General features: G+C 40.2%; 1 protein-coding gene across 5 annotated transcripts in view; it reads left to right on the forward strand.

Annotated features, from left to right (window-relative positions):
* Positions 1-17,509, forward strand: part of rbms1a (RNA binding motif, single stranded interacting protein 1a) — a 151,089-nt gene that overhangs the window by 67,816 nt on the left and 65,764 nt on the right. For all 5 annotated transcript variants that reach the window (XM_052023536.1, XM_052023544.1, XM_052023563.1 and 2 more), the window contains one exon: positions 11,931-12,022. In XM_052023536.1, the coding sequence (XP_051879496.1) occupies positions 11,931-12,022 (92 nt within the window). The remainder of the gene's footprint in view (positions 1-11,930; positions 12,023-17,509) is intronic.

Here is a 17,509-nt window from a genome sequence, read left to right on the forward strand (position 1 = left end):
ACTCTCCGCAGTTTCTTGCAGTCACAGGCAGAGCAGTTGCCATACCAAGCCGCTGATGCATCTGGATAGGATATTTTCTATGGTGCATTGATTAAAAATTGGTGAGGGCCAAAGGGGAAGTGCCAAATTTCTTTAGCTACCTGAGGAAGTAGAGGCATTGGTGAACTTAAAGTGGGGAATACTGGAAACCTGACATTAAAATACTATGTTAAAAATACTTGGGCAACATTGGTGAAACATACAGGTTTGTTTTATTGCATACTTTCTACATCTGTTCAGATGAGTACATTTTTAGTCCCCTTACGTAACAAAAAAGGATATAGCAACATTGGAGGCAGTCTAAAGGAAATTTGCCAAGTTAATTCCTGGAATGAGAGAGTTGTCCTCTCAAGGGAAGCTAGACAGTTTGGGTTTGTATTCCTTGGAGTTCTGAAGAATGAGGGGTGACCTTGTTCAGTCAAATTTAGATCCTGAAGGGGCTTGATAGGGTAGATGTTGAGATGTTCTCACTAGTGGGAGAAGCACAAACAAGGGGACATTCTTACAAAATAAGAGACAGGTCATTTAAAACAAGGAATATAGAAACTTCTTCTCTGAGGGTAGTGAATCTCTAGAATTCTCTGTCCTAGAGGGTGGTGGAAGCTAGATCATTAGGTATGTTTTGGGTGGAGATAGATAAATATTTGAAAGATCAATAGTTAGGGGGAACTGGCACAGAAGACTATCATAGATCACCTATGATTATATTGAGTGGCATGGAGGCCTACTCCTATTTTGTGTTCTTGTGCATAAACCGTATAGTTACACACCAGCCATTCGTGCATTGGGGGTAGGAAGATTTTTATATCTTCACAAACCTTTAAAAATGTTTTTGATGAAGTACTGCATAATGGCCTCCGGCAAAATTGAAGCCCATGAGGTTAAATGGTCATGGCTGTTTGGATATGAAAATTACAAAAGTTTAGAATGAATGGCATAGTGGTGAATGGTTAACATATTGGGGGGGAAAATAGACATAAATTCCAAAGTTTGTAGATGACCCAAAACTAAATTTAAATGTGGTAAATAGTAATGAACTTCAGGAGGACAAATTAGTACAATGACCAGGCATATGGCTGTGACATTTAATACAGAAGTGTGTTATAATTCACTTTGATAGGAAGAGTGAGGAGGATCAAGATGAATGTGATGGTGCAATTTTAGGGGTGCAGATTAACTTCAGGATTATTAATAATATATGGAGTTTTAACAATTGCATGTTAATATTTATACTCCACATATGAACCTCTAGTGCCTTCTGTCATCTATTGCCATAAATATCGTATTGCTTTCTTCATAAGATATCTTTATTAGTCACATGTACATCGAAACACACAGTAAAATGCACCTTTTGCGTAGAATGTTCAATACGTCAATCCATAGCATTCATTTGAAGACATTCATGTTATTTACTTCAGCTACTCTTTTTGGTAGTAAGTTGCATGTTCTCTAAGTGAAGAGGTTTCTCCTGGACTTATCAGATCCTGTTTTTACTGTTCATAGTTTTAGTCAACCTTAAGTAGAAATCTCTCTGCTATCTACTCTATCAGATGTTTTTCGTAATGACATTTATCTGATTATATTTCAATCATCTCTATTCCAGAGCCAATATTATTGAATCTTTCCTTGTTGATGTTGATAGATCTTTTGCATCACCTTCAGTGTCTCTATATTTTTAGGATGTGAAGGAGTGAGCATTATTGCAGCTGTCATTTCCTGCAAAACTTAAGACTTGTCACATTACTATCCTATTCACTGCTCCAAACTGACATGGGAGCCTTTTCCTTAGCATATGCTTTGTTTGTTTAAATGGAAGCAATATAGGTCTGTTTAAAAAAAATGTATATTAAAACCCGATATGCTTAAGTTACCTGATTACTGAGACAGCCAGTTTCCTTGGAAATCTTTTAAATGACATTACTAAAATCTGTACTCTTGAGGTCCTCCAGCTTTCTCCAGAAACAGCTTAAAATACGGAGATTGTGACTACAAGTGATGCAGCTCAGGGGTAAGGACGTGGTATTCTGTGAGAATGGAGTTCTCTGATTACTTGGAAGTGAAAGATTTTCTGTTGTGACTCTCTCTTGCTCTTGGCATACAGGATTGGTGTACAGAAGATTTGAAAATGAACAGTTCATTCATTGCACAAATTAGTTCAGACTTTAATTATGCAAGTCTACTCATGTGATCATGCTCCCAGCACATAACTGCACATTAAGGGAAGGCAAATCAGGAATTTGGGTTTGGAGGTCAGAACTTTCTGCATAATTTTCTATTTATAATGGATGTGAAATTTATGATAAACTTAACTTCCCAGTGGATGGAGGTCTGCATCAGAAAATAGCCTTCTTTCATTAGCAACCACAGTTTTTAAACCTTTTTTAGGCTACATTTAATAACTGCTTTTTGTATTTGTAACAACTTTCATCTTGCAACAAGAATATTTTTGTGATTGTTGTTGTACAAACATTTAGAACCCAGGTGCTCATTTATTTGTCACACCCAATGAGAATCAGTTGACAGCTATCTAAAAACATTATCAACCTTTGTATTTTTGTGTTTGCAGAAATGTTATGTAAATTTTAAAACAAAATTTCAATCATCACTAAACTCTCACTTTGTGGTCTGTGGTTATTACTACTTGGGTTTGTGAATTGGAAGTATCTCTGAACTTGCGCGAAGGTTGAAAACCTCTTGTCAGACTTGGCAAATGATTTGTGATCAGTGCAGTGTCAAGATTGAAGGTGTTGCACAAAATTTTAACTAGCATTTAAGCATGTGTAGAAATGGTAATGTGATTTTAAAATCAATTCTATAACCTTGCCGTTGGAGATGGGTGTGATTTTTTTTAAAAATACAATCTAAATTTGCATAATTCTAGTAAAATTGTTAAATGTTTAGAGTTCACAAATTTTCTGTTTTGTTGGTCACTCAAACAATTCAAACCAGAAAAAGATAGCATAGCTTGATTCAAATAATATAAATTACCATTGTAAGTTCATAAACTGAACAGGTCAACAATGAGATCCATATAAATCTGGAAAAAGAACACAGAAGGACATTTGGTGTGCAAACAGTAAAGTACAGCAGGAAACCACTTGGACCATCAAATCTGTGTTGACTCAGTCATACAGCATACCACAGGCCCTTTAGCCCACCTTGTCCATGATGGCTATGAAGTACTTATCTCTATACTAATCCTGTTTTCCAACATTCTGCACATGGCCTTCTGCACCATGGTGTTTCAAGTGCTCATCTAAACACTACTTAAATATTACGAAGGTACATTATGTGCCTTCACCATCCACTCAGACATTGTAGACAAACCGTTCAATTCCATTTCCCATGCTATTTCCCCATTGCTGAGTAAATAGTTTCAAATATTCCTCCAATACCCTCTGAAAGTCACAATTGAGTCTCCATCCACTGCTCTTCCAGGTTGTAATTCCAGGTGCTAACTATTCTCTGGTTTGGGGGGAAAAAAAAAGAAATCCCTACATTACCCTTGAACTTCTTGCCAATCTTATTGTCTTCTCTGATCCTTGACCCCTCTGACAATGTGGAAAGGTTTCTATGTATTTTGCCTACCAAAATCTATCAAGAATTTAAACATGACTTTCAAATTTGCCCTCTGTCTTCTCTGCTCCAAAGAGGAATAGTCCAGATTCTGCAGACAGTTAAATACTTCATCATTGAAATCATTCTAGTGAATCTTTTCTGCACCCTCTCCAAACATTTCCAAAGTGTGGTGAATAGAATTGGATGCATTACTTGAGTTGTGGCCTAACTTGTACTTTATAATAATACAACCTCCCAGTTTTAGTTTCCAGCTCTGTTTGTTATACCCAGGATCGAAAATGGTTTATTTATTACTTCGTCATTCTGCCCTACCACCTTTCTAAAGAAAAATTTTGCACATATATACTATGGTCTCTCCATTCCTGCATCCCCTTTCTAAAATGTACCATTTAGTCTACATTATTTCTCTTCGTTCTTCCTGCCAAAATGTATTACTTTGTATTTCATTGTCTTTTCATTTGTCACATGTTTACCTAATGCTGTTTGTCTAGAAACCAATTACTATCCTTCTCATGAGTTGCTTTTAAGTGTGTGGGTTTGTGAGTATGTTGGTTGGTCCCAAAACCAATTCTTGAGATTACTACTGTGTGTGCACCTCTCATTCTGGAAAAAAAATCTCTTGTTTACCACAACTCAGGACTTCCTTTTCTTGAGCTTATTCCATAACCAAGTTTCTACTAAGCCTTTTATTCCATGACTTCAGTTTTGCTGACCACCCATTTAGGTGGGACTTCATCAAATGCCTTCTGAAAATCCATTTATCTTTGATTTGTGATACAGATAGAAGCAGTACAGTGCAAGACATAAAAATCACTAAGTTGCAGAACTAAATAGTGCAAAAGAGAAATGACAAGGTAATGTTCATGGGTTCATGGACCGTTCGGAAATCTGGTGGTGGAGGGGAAGAAGCTGTTCCTGAAACGTTGGGTGTGGTTCTTCAGGCTCCTGTACCTCTCCGACAGTAGTAACATGAAGAGGGCATGTCCCGGGTGGTCATGGTCCTTTTAATGATGGATGCTGCCTTCTTGAAGGGTCCCTTTCTTGAGGCACCACCTCTTGAATATGTCTTCATTGGTGGTGGTAGGGGGTGTGGGGGGAGGGACTTATACCCGTGATGGAGCTGGCTGAGTCTACAACCCTCCTCTGCAGCCTCTTTCGATCCTGCATATTGGAGCCTCCATACCAGGCCACGATGCAACCAATCAGAATGCTCTCTGCCATATATCTGTAGAAATTTGCAAGAGTCTTTGGTGACATACCAAATCTCCTCAAATTCCTAATGAAGTAGAGCCACTGGCATTCCTTCATGATTGCATCAATGTGTTAGGCCCAAGATAGATCCTCTGAGATATTGACACCCTGGAACTTGAAGCTGCTCACCCTTTCCACCACTGACCCCTTTTTGGTTTTTGTCTGAACAGCACTTTCCTTGAATCCCTGTTAACACCAATAAAAATCAAGTGCAGTTTTGTTCATTCAGTTTGCTGGCAGAAGCTTCATGCATGTAACTTTGAGGTGTTGATTAGGAATATAAGTTTAGGTAATATAATGAGCAAAATTCATTCACTGTCATTAGTTGTATAAGTTTGTGATTGATTGGCAAAGTTTTATTCCTGTAGGATAATTGAGGTAAATTAGGTGGTCATTGGTCCTAAAATTATTTCTTACCAGGGTGAACTTGGTACTTTGTTCTATTTTGGCAGTTTCAGTATTATTCTTATTTTGCCTTTTCCATCCAATAACTATTGATCACCAGGGCAGTCTGACATGAACTCAATAGATGGACTACTACTCCTCAAATTTGTTTACTTTGGCTATATAAGTCAACGTTGTATAAGTTTTGTAGATCGTCTTTTGTTGGGTGGATGTTTGACATTAATTATCAGAAATTGCTGAGTTCTTTATCAGCTATATCCTTTGCAGTTTCAGCACCACTTATGAACTATGTATAATACCTATTTCCCTGCCCTTGTGCAGCATCCCAGGATAATAAATTTAAAAATGAAAATAAAACTGCAGATGCTGTGTCCAAAATCAAAACAGGAACTGCTGGAAATGGTTAGGTGGCATCTGGAAAAAGAAACAGACTTAACATTTCAGATCCTGGACCCTTCATAAGAATGGGGAGAGAGAAATAAGTTGGTTTAGGTGGCAAAGAAGGGGGCGAAGGTTGGAACAAAGGGAATATCTCTCGGGCGAGACCAGATAACCTAATGTCACAAATAAGGAGCAGTTAAGATCAAATTAAGCTGCTTTGTCTGTTAATGTGCTGCTTATGGTATGGCTGTGGAACATGCCCAGCAAGCCAGATGACACAATAAAAAAGGTGTGTGTGTGTGTGTGTGTGGTGGGGGGAGGAAGGGGGGGAAGAGGGAAGAACTGAGCCAAAAAGAGGACAGGTAAAAGTAGTCAGATCTGACATAAACAGAAGAAGGAGGGAGTTATTGACAGGTGGAGAATTCAACATTGAGCCTCGAAGGCTGCAATGTGCCCAGATAGAAGATAAGGTGTTATTTTTTTTAGAGCTTTTTCTTGTCTTGTTATAACAGTGCAGAAGGCTACAGACACAAAGGATGGAAGAAGTGCAAGTGAATTGCTGCTTCATTTGGAAAGACTGTTTGGGTCCCTGAATGATGGGAAAGAAAGAGGTGAAAAGGTGTTGAATGGGAAAGAACCATAAAAAGGGGAGTGGTTGGTGGGGATGGAAAAGCAAGCCTGGGAGTTACGAGAGGAGCAATCCCTTCAAAATGCTGAAAAGGGAGGGGAAAAGGGGTGATGGAATCTTGTTGGAGCTGCCAGAAATTGTGAAGGATGTTCTGTTGAATGTGGAGGCTGATGAGATGAAATGCAAGTACGGTGGGATCTCTGTTCTTGTCCTGTCCAGGAGGAGAATGGGTGAACACAGAAATGCAAGAAGTAAATGAGGTGTGGCCAAGGGCTCTATCCATTGTGGTAGAGGGAAAGCCAATGTTCAGAAAGATTGAAGACATTTCAAAGGCACCTATATAGAATGTTAGCACATTTCACAGGCGCGTTCTTCATGGGTTTGACATCGATATATAATGTATAATTACATTATGTAAATCAAATGTTCTCAAATATCCAACCTCCAACTTGAATATAACCTTTCCACACATTTCTTATGATCAAACAATTTCTTAGTTATTTAAATGGTCTACCCTGAATATCTCTAGTTTTATATTTAATAGTACTTCATATTATTACAGAATTTAATTAGATCGTGATTTCTTGAAGTTGAATACATTTACTATTGATATTTTGTCTGGCATTCCCTTCCAGTTGTGATCATCTTGAGCGAAGATTTCTTGAAGGTTGAGCATTTCTGCAGAAATTTCATACTGAACATGGCGTGGGGTTTTCTTGTGACTAATTTCCTGTCTATTATAACTACTTCTCCCTGCACAATACAAGAGAATATTCAATACTAACTTTTTTTTCCCCTGTTTTCCCTCACAATACACAAACCTTGTTCCCCTCTCAGTTGCTGATCATGTGAATGCCACTCAGCCAGTGGAGGAGTCCAGTTTTCTAAAAACACACCATCATTGATTTGACACTTGCAAACTACATCTCAAATACTGTTTCACAGGTGTGTATGAGGTGAAAGCAGAGGAGTTCTTCCTCCATGCTGATAAATTTTGCACAATTGTGCAACATCTGCTTACAGAAGAGTTAATCTAGACACTCAGGTCATATGTCAAATGGCTCTTCATTTCTCATTTTAAATAATTGAACCCATACCTTTTACTCCTTTGGAAATTATTTTTCCTTTTGTATCAGCTAGTTTGCAACTTTCTGTTTTATTGTTGCCTCAACTAAAGTAAATCACTTAGACCATAAGATATAGGAGCAGATTTCGGCCCCTTAGTATCCAGGCCTTTTAGTATCCAGTAGGTTTCAATGAAATTCCATTCCACCACCTACACCACCACCACCCCCCCCCCCCCCCCCCCCACCACCACCACCACCCCATCTACATCAACAGTGCTGAGGTCAAGAGGATTGAGAGCTTCAAGTTCCTAGGAGTGAACGTTACCAAAAGCCTGTCCTGGTCAAACTATGTCAACGCCATGGCCAAGAAAGCTCACCAGTGTCTCTACTTTCCCACGTGGCTAAAGAAATTTGGCATGTCCCCCATCGACCCTTATCAATTTTTATTGATGCACCATAGAAAGCATTCTATCCAGATGCATCATGGCTTGGTGTGGCAACTGCTTTGCCTGTGACCGCAAAAAACTGCAAAGAGTTGTGGATGCAGCTTAGCACATCACGGAAACTAGCCTCCCCTCTATGAACTCTGTCTACACTTCTTGCTGCCTCAGTAAAGCAGACAGCATAATCAAAGACCCCATCCACCCCAGACATTCTCTCTTCTTTGCTCTCCCATCAGGCAGAAGATACAAAAGCATGAAAGCACATACCACCAGGCTCAAGGACAGCTTCTATCTTGCTGTTATAAGAATATTGAACAGTTCCCTAGTACAAAAAGATGGACTCCTGACCTCACAATCTACCTTGTTATGACCTTGCTCCTTATTGTCTACCTGCACTACACTTTGTAACTGTAACACTTTATTCTGCATCCTCTATTGTTTTACCTTATACTACCTCAATGTCCTGTATAATTAATTGTCTTGCATACCATTCATACAGATCAAGTTTTTCAATTCACCTCAGTACATATGACAATAATAAACCGTCTCCAATCCCTCATACTTCTGAACCCAGAGACATCAAACACTCCTCATGCGTCAAGCCTTTCATTCCTGGGATCATTATTGTGAACCTCCTCTGGACCCTCTCCAGGGCCAGCACATCTTTCCTTAGATATGGGGCCCAAAATTGCTCTCAATATTCCAAATGCTGTCTGCCCAATGCCTTACAAAGCCTCAGCAGTACATCCTTATTTAAGTGCTTTCTGTTTTGTTTTTATTGGAAGGTATCAAACAAACTATTCAAGTATTGAACTTCAAGATAATAAAGATGTTTGATGATTCATGGTATAGCCCTTCCAAATTTCACAATATAAAATTTTGAAAATCCTAATGTTCAGAATATGCTGGTGATCCAGAGGTTAAGTTCACCAGACTCTTAATCCAAAGACCTGAACTAACAATCCGGAAGCCTGAGTTCAGTTCCCATCATGGCAGCTCTTGAATATAAATTTGATTAATTATCTGGAATTTAGGAAGATGGCAACTAGTCTTGGTTGTGATGGCTGCCATAACAACTGGATTTTCATAACAACTCAGCTTCATCAATGTCAATAAATCTGCTATCATTCACCTACTTGTGACTCCACACCACCAATGCATAAATGTCCTCTGCAGTGGAGGTGATCCCAAGTCACTCCAATGTACCCTTACTGCAAAAGGGAAAAAATAACCATCTGGTATTGACCTAAGCACCAAATTCTGACATGGTAAAGTTGCTCCCAACCCAGTTGACATTGCTAAGTCTTCACCTCATGGGGACTGGGGAGAAAAGGTATCACCAGCTAGTCAAGCAACAATCAGACATAGTCACAGGAAGTCTGATGGCATCAGATCACACATGGGCAAGGAAATCTACTGTTCTTTCCTTGGCTGATGAATCACTTCTCCTGCATGTTGAATAACACTTGAAGTTATACTGAAAGTATTCCAGGTAGGGAATTTCAGTGCTTATCATTGAGGGTGGCTTGGTAGTACTGACAGGGCTGACTGTGTCATGAAGTGTTTAGCTGCCAGACTGTGTCTGCAGAAGGTAGTGAGTGAAGCAACTCGAGAGAAAAACCCACTTGACCGTGTCCTTGCCCATCTACAGATGCAGCTGTCCATAGTAGCATTCGTAGAAGGGATGACCACACAGTTCATATGGAGGCAAAGTCCTGTTTTTACACAGGATCCTCTCCAATGTGCTGTGTGATACTATAGTCATGCTAAATGAGATAGACTAGGGTCAGATCTAACAATTCAAAGTTGGGCATCCATGAAGAGTTGTGGACCATCAGCAGCAGTTGAAATGTATACTACCCCAGTCTGCCACCTTCTGGTCCTGCATATTCCTTACTCAACCATGACTGTCAAAGGGGTCATCACTGATTCAGTGGAGAGTGCAGAATGGCATGCTGGTAGCATCACCAGGCATACCTAAAATGAGATTCCAGCCTAATGAACTTGCAAGACCTGCATGTTTAAAAATTAGAAAAAAAACATTCAATTTTGCAACCAACTGATCAGATTGAAGTTCTGCAGCTCTGTCTCATCCAGTGGTGAATGATGGCTAACAGAAGGAGGTGACTCTCTGAATATCCCCATCCTCATTGATTGGGGGGGGGGGGGGGGGAGGCAGCATGCAAGTGCTAAAGAGAAGGCTGAAGTGTTTTACAACCATATTCAACCAGGATTGACAACCTGTCTTGGCTTTCTCCTGAGATCGCATCATCACAGAAGCCAGTGTCCAGCCAATTTGATTCACCATTGTCATATCAAGAAATATTTGAGAGCAATGGATACAGAAAAGGCTATGGAACCTGATACCATCCCCAGAATTGTACCCAGGATTTGCTGCACCTCTGGTCATGCTATTCCTGTACAATTACAACACTGGAATCGAGCTGACAATGAGGAAAATTATTCACCAATATCTTGTTCGCAAAAAAGCAGACAAATCCATTCTGGCTAATTATTGCCTAATCATTGACAGTGTAATGGAAGTTGTCATTGACAGTACTATTTGAGTGACTCTTGCACAACAGTAGTCTACTTATGGCGCCCATTTTGATTTTGTCAGGTCCACTCCAGACCTCGTCACAGTCTAAAACCTGAAATCCAGGGGTGATGTTACAGCCTTGAAGTCAAGACTGCTTTTGATAATTTGTACCAACAAGGAGCCATGGTGAAACTGAAGTCAATGGGCATTCATTGGAAAACTCTCCACTCTTTGAAGTCGTACATCCCACAAAGGAAGATGGTTGCAGGTGTTGGAGTTCAATCATCCCAGCCCCAGGATATCACCACAAGTCCCTCATGGCAATTCCCTTGGCCCAATCAATGTTTGCTTGATCAATCGCCTTCCTTCCATTGTAAGGTCAGAAGTGGGGATATTTGGTAGTGATTGCACAATGTTCAATTCCATTTACAACTCCCTAGCTTGCATTTAGCAAAATTACAGTCAAATGTGTCCTGTTAAGTGACAAGTAACGGTAGTGCCAATCAATGACCATCTCTAACAAGTAGGAATCTGAATGCTTCCAAGTCAGAATCCTGCCTAAACCAACCTACCCTTGTCAACCAGGAACATCCTGGGGATCACCATTGACCAGAAACTTGAAATGGACTAGCCATAAATTTATGACTAGGAGCAACTCAGAGAATGGCAATCTTGCAGTGACTGACTCATCTCTTTCCAAAGTGCTGTTTGGTTGGAAGTTGCAGGGTTTAGAGTAAATGATGATGAAGGAAAGTAATATATTTCCAAGTCAGGATGAGGATCGTGTACAACTTGAAAGGGAACCTGCAGATGCCAGTGTTCCCATGCGGTTGCTGACTTTGTCCTTCTTGGTGATGGAGGTTGAGGGTTTGGGAAGTGCTGTCATAGTATTCAAGGTGAGTAACTGCCGTGCATTTTGCTGATGGTACACAATGCAATCTTTGTGCCATTGATGGAACAAATGAACATTTGGGATAGTTAATTGGGTGCCAAACAATAGAGCTGCTTTGCCTTGGAATGTTAAGCTTCTTGAGTTGTTTGCCCTGCTCTCAGAGATAATGGAATACTCTTCATTTATACTCCTGACTTGTACCTGGTAGTTGATGGAAAGTCTTCGAGATATTAGGAAATGAGTCGGTCCCACAGGAAACCCAGTTTCTACAATGCCGTAATAACAAATGTTAATAGAGTAGTAGATGCTGTTGTTTTTTTCTTTTTACTATCTCATCAAAATATGAAATTCAAGCAATATATATGTGAGTAAACTGTGTCGTGTTCAATATACATCAAATAGAGATGTGTATCTGAAGTAATTACATTATTTTCCCTGTTATCTTTGATATCAGTATAATAGGTGATCACAAATGTGGCAGTTTAATATTGAACCCAGCTGGAATCCATTCAGCAAAGTTATCTTTAATATTTTTCTTTTCTTTTAAAACTTGGGTATGATTTAGGTCAGAGAACCATCAATTTCTTTGACTGCTATGTTAAATTAATGCTCAAGAGGACGATACTGCAGATTTGTCCATTTAGTTTAAGAAGACTTGCTTAGATTGGATAAAATGATAATTGTGCTCTGTGATGTTGTATTTCAGGTTATGGATTTGTGGATTTTGACAGTCCAGCTGCTGCTCAGAAGGCAGTGGCTACCTTAAAGGGTAATGGTGTCCAAGCCCAGATGGCAAAGGTAACAACTTAGAAATTAAAATAAATGTGATTATTAAATTTAATTGAGCCCCCTTATTTATTTTCAAGCTAAAAATCACATGTTATAAAATTGCTAACCCTTTGATTATTACCATCAGCATACTATTGTTATTTTAAATTTTGCCTTATTTAAATTGAAGTTTTGTGTTTCAACCATTTCTGCACTTCTTTCCCACTTGGAGTCATCTTCAATTAATGCAATTATTTTTTTTGGAAAAAGCAAATTGTATCAAACTCAGAGCATAGTGTGTAAGGTTAATTCACTCTGTGATACTCCTGACATATATAAAATCTGTTGAAGTTGTGATCTCTATTGTTTTTGGAAATATTTTCTGAATGCTGAGATTTTGTAGGGAAATTTTCTATTGTTTAGAAAATTATAATATGATTGGTCAAAGTTGACATGAATACATGAAAGGGAAACCACACTGAAATTTGTAGTTGTAACTAGCAGAATAGATAAGGGGGATCCAGTGGATGAGGTGGGACGTGAATTTTGATGTTAAGAATGTGTTGGATAAGGTGTCACGTGAGCTTTTTAAACAGAAATGAAGTACTATAATGGAATTTGTAATACTTAATGGACAGAAAACCAAGTGTAGAAATAAGTTTATTTAAAGGTTGGAAGGCTGTGACCTGTCAGCTGCTGCAAGGATGGCTGCTGTTGACTTAGCTGTTCACAAAATCATAAATGTAGATGAGCAATCAAGTGTAATATATGCTTCTTTGCTGCTGAGACCAAGCTGGGTGGAAGTGTTGGTTGTGAGGAGAATGCATTGAAGCTTCAAAGGGATGTAGATAGGCTGACTGAATAGATAAGGACATTGCAGGTGGATATCGTGTGAGGAAAGATTAGGTCATACACTTCGGTAGAAAAAATAAAAAAGTGGAGTATTTTTGTTAAATTGTTGAAATATGGAATGGTACTAGTGTTCAATGGGACATGGGTGGCCTTGTATCTAAATAAATGAGAGTAGCATGCAAGTACAGAACCAATGGGGAAGGCAAATGATATGTTAGCCTTCACATTGCAAGATGATTTGAATACAATCCTGGTGAACTTCCTTTGGATCTTCTTCAGTGCAATCATGTTCTTCCTAGAGTTTAACAAGTAGAACTGTGCACAATACTTTAGCTCCAGTCACCAATGGAAAGGGGAATACTGTTTGAATTCTAGTGGTGCATTAGCCAGCAATGATAGGCACTTGATAGTTGTCCTCCAGGATTCAGCTGGACTGTGATTTTGGTCAGGTTTTATTTTTCTTGTAGCTTTCTAACAGCATGGAATACTGTTTAGTATGGCGGCTCATTAATCTCTTCCTATCCTTGCATTCAACCACAGTAATACAGAAACACTCCATTAATCTAGCATGCATGGGACTTTGTTAATGCTAGACTAGTACATTTTATGAACTATTGGATGTTATTTTGTTAATACTCCAATACATGTCTAGTTCACCATTTTTTGTAAAGATGTTACATAATATTTCAGTGAACCCAAAGAAGGGAGCGCAGCCAACAAAACTAGTTGAGTTTAAAGGGAGCCTGGGAACCATGGACTTGAGTGGAAGGGGAGCATGGGAACTGGGGCCCCAGCAAATGGAAGGGGATGTGGGAACTGGAGCCCCAGTGGGTGGAAGGGAGCATGGGAAAATCGGGAGCCAGCAAGTAGATGGAAGTGCTGGGGCTGGAGCCCCAGTAAAGGGAAAGGGAGCATGGGAATCGGGGCCCCAGTGAATGGAAGGGAGAATGGAACTGGGGCCCCAGTGAATGGAAGGGAGTGTGGGGACCAGGGAGTGGATGGAAGCATGGAGGCTGCATCACCCATAAGGGTAAGGGAGCGCAAGAACCAGGGCCCCGGTGAGTTAGAAGGGAGTGTGGGAACCAGGCCCTGGTGGGTAGAGAGAGAGGGAGTGGAAACTAGCTCCAGTGAGTGGAAAAGGTGCATGGGCACAGGGCCCAATGAGTGATTGGGGAGTACGGGAACTGGAGCTGCCTGTAATCATGCTGTCTTTCAAATGTGTCAAGATGAATCAGCTATTAGGCACTTTTGACTGGACATGTTTGCAAATACTTTAGTCGTACCACCCACATGCTAGGCCTGTCATTGTTGAGGATGGTGATATTCTTAGAGCCACCTCCCCCTTTACCAAATTAATTGTCCACCACCATTTACAATCAACTTTGTTTTAATACATTGGTTTGAGATAGCTTAGCTCTGTCTCTGGCATACTGTTTAGCATGTACATGGTCGTGCATTGCAACTCCACTTGACTGGCATATCATCGTTATTAGAAATGCCTAGTGCTCTTCTGCACTTCTCATTGGCCTCCAGATCTGATGATTATTGCAGAGTGAGAGAAATACTGGGCCATGAGGTACAGATTGTTGTTGGGTACGTTTATGTGTCTACTTTGCTTCGTGAATGCAGAGTTTTGAGCTGCCCTGGAAATACTCAGGTCAGGGAGCCTGCAAGGAGAGAAACAGATTTGATGTTTCAATCTACCACCTATCATCAGAACCAGAGAAAATGAGCTGTAAAACAAGTTGCAGAGAAAGGAGGAATGGGAAACTGAGAACATCAGGCAAGGTTTGTGATTGGGTGGAAGGCAGGAAACAGTGAATAATGCGTGTAATATCTTTCCTTTGTAGAAAAAGGGGGAGCAGCAGGGAGAACCAGTATTTTATTGTTAACTTTTCTCGATTCTGATGAAAGATCATTGACTTGAAACATCAAATTTGTGCTCTCTCATCAGACACTCCCTGACTTGAGTTTTTCCTGTCTTGGTTGCCTCAGTTGAAGGCTTTTGTGAACTCATCTGATATGCATGACAAAAGAAATAACAATGAGTAATTTGCTACCTGAATAGCTTGAGGTGCAGTCCAAGGAGTTATAGAAATATGTTTTTAGTGCATTCCTGTACCTTTTGGAATATATTTCCTGATAAGATTGAAGGAAGTCATTTGGCCCATTGAGTCTGTACCAGCTCTTCAGTGCAATCCCATCAATCCCGGTGCACAAATATTTTCCTGTAACCTGTTCTCTCACGTGCCATCAACTCCACCCTGATTCTCCTTGAACCCTCCTACACTTAGAGTCATAGAATTATATGGCATGGAACCAGGCCCTTTAGCCTATTTCACCCATCCCGACCATGGTGCCCACCAATCTTGGCCCATGTCCCTCTCAACCCCTCCTATCCATGTACTAATCCGAATGTCTTTTGAATGTTGTTATTGTAGCTGCCTCGACCACTTTCTCTGACAACTCATTCCATATACATATCACCCTCTGCATGAAGTTGCCCCTCAGGTCCCTTTTGAATCTTTCACTTCTCACCTTAAACCTATGCCCTCTTTTAGTTCCCCTTCCTTGGGGAAAAAAGCTCATGTGTGTTCACCCTATCAATGTCCTTCATGATTTTATATACCGCAGTAAGGTCACCCCTTAATCTCCTATGTCCGAGGAATAAAGCCCCAGTCTTCTCAATCTCTATGAACTCAGGCCCTCAAGTTCTGGCAGCATCCTCGTAAATCCTCTCTGCACTCTTTCCAGTTTAATTATGTCTTTTCTATAACAGGGCAACCAAAACTGTATACAATACTCCAAGTGTGGTCTCACCAATGTCTTGTACTACTGCAACATAATGTCCCAACTCCAGTACTCAGTGCCCTGACTGACAAAGACCAGCATGCCAAACGCCTTGTTCACCACCCTGTCTACCTGTGACATTGCTTTCAGCCAACTATGTACTTGGACTCCTAGGTCCCTCTGTTCCATAACACTCCCCAGGGCCTGACCATTCACTCTACCTTGGTTTGACTTGTGATAATTCACAGCAGCAATTAACCTACCGATCACAGGAAATTGGGATGTAGGAAGAAACCCAAGCATCTGGAGGAAGTCCATAAGATCAGAGGGAGAAAGTGCAAACCACACATACTTCACACATTTTTATCGGTCAAATATGATGGCAAAATATAGTATTAATGGTAAGACTCTTGGCAGTGTGGAGGATCAGAGGGATCTTGGGGTCCGAGTCCATAGGACACTCAAAGCAGCTGCACAGGTTGATTCTGTAGTTAAGAAGGCATACGGTGTATTGTCCTTCATCAATTGTGAAATTGAATTTAGGAGCCGAGAGGTAATGTTGCGGCTATATGGGACCCTGGTCAGACCCCACTTGGAGTACTGTGCTCAGTTCTGGTCACCTCACTTACAGGAAGGATGTGGAAGCCATAGAAAGGGTACCGTAGAGATTTACAAGGATGTTGCCTGGATTGGGGAGCATGACTTATGAAAACAGGTTGAGTGAACTCGGCCTTTTCTCCTTGGAGTGATGGAGGATGAGAGGTGACCTGATAGAGGTGTATAAGATGATAAGAGGCATTGATCGTGTGGATAGTCAGAGGCTGAAGGGCCTGTATTGTGCTGTAGGTTTTCTATGTTTCTAATACTCAAACCTGGGTGGCTGGAGCTGTGAGGCAGCAGTATTATCTGTCGTGTCACTGACATTCAGTAATTTCTGAACTTTTCAAATATCAGATCTGCTTATCTCAACAGGTTGCCAGAAAGCAAACAAGTTGAAAGAAATACATTAGAATATTCTTCAATTTTATTTTTCAGCCCTTGCCTTTGGAACACTGGCCCCACCATTTACAACATGATTGTTCATACTAATGTTATATAGTTAATTGGAACTTTATACATTTGCTTCGAAACTAAGATAACTTTTAGTAAGAAATTTATTACGAATGCAATGACAAGTGGTAAGTTCTATGAGCCATCAGGGATTGTCATCGTACGTATAAGCAAGTTTGAATCAGTGACATTGGTCAGCTGTAGAGCTCCTAAATCAGAAATGGATATTTAATAAAGAGACAGTTCAAAGAATGATACACATCTGCTGAGTATGGTTTGCTTGAAAGTCTCAAGTTTTTCTTAAATATGGTGCATAATTGATTCCTTTGTTAATTATGCCCAGTAAAGCATTGCTGCAGCATGAAGAGCAGTAGATAAAAGATAACTCTGAAAAGTTACTTGAACTTCCCAAAAGCCAACAATCAGAAAAAAAAACTGCATATGCTGGAAATCTGAAATTAAAACGAGAAATGCTAGAAATGTTAACTCTGTTTCTCTTTCCATGGATACTGCTTGACCTGCTAAATGTTTCCAGCATTGTTTTTTTCATTCTTAGCAGGGAGGCTTCCTCCGGTTCATGGAATTACCTGGTGGGAGCACTCCCAGATGAATTTCTATTTATTCTAATGTCAAGTAGTGCTCACAGTAGAATCGTGGTACTGTTGTTTGCTGGATACCTCCCGTGCAGAATCAAAGCCAGGATCTTTTGGGCCTCGGTAACCTCTAATCCTTTTTGATCCAAAGTATTCTATGAGGGCAACACTCTGCCCTTCAGTTTGTATTTGCCCTGCTCACCAATATTTAGTCAGTAGAAGGCAGCGTGTG

The sequence above is a fragment of the Pristis pectinata genome, chromosome 1 (genome assembly GCF_009764475.1).
Source record: "Pristis pectinata isolate sPriPec2 chromosome 1, sPriPec2.1.pri, whole genome shotgun sequence".
Classification (NCBI taxonomy): Eukaryota; Metazoa; Chordata; class Chondrichthyes; order Rhinopristiformes; family Pristidae; genus Pristis; species Pristis pectinata.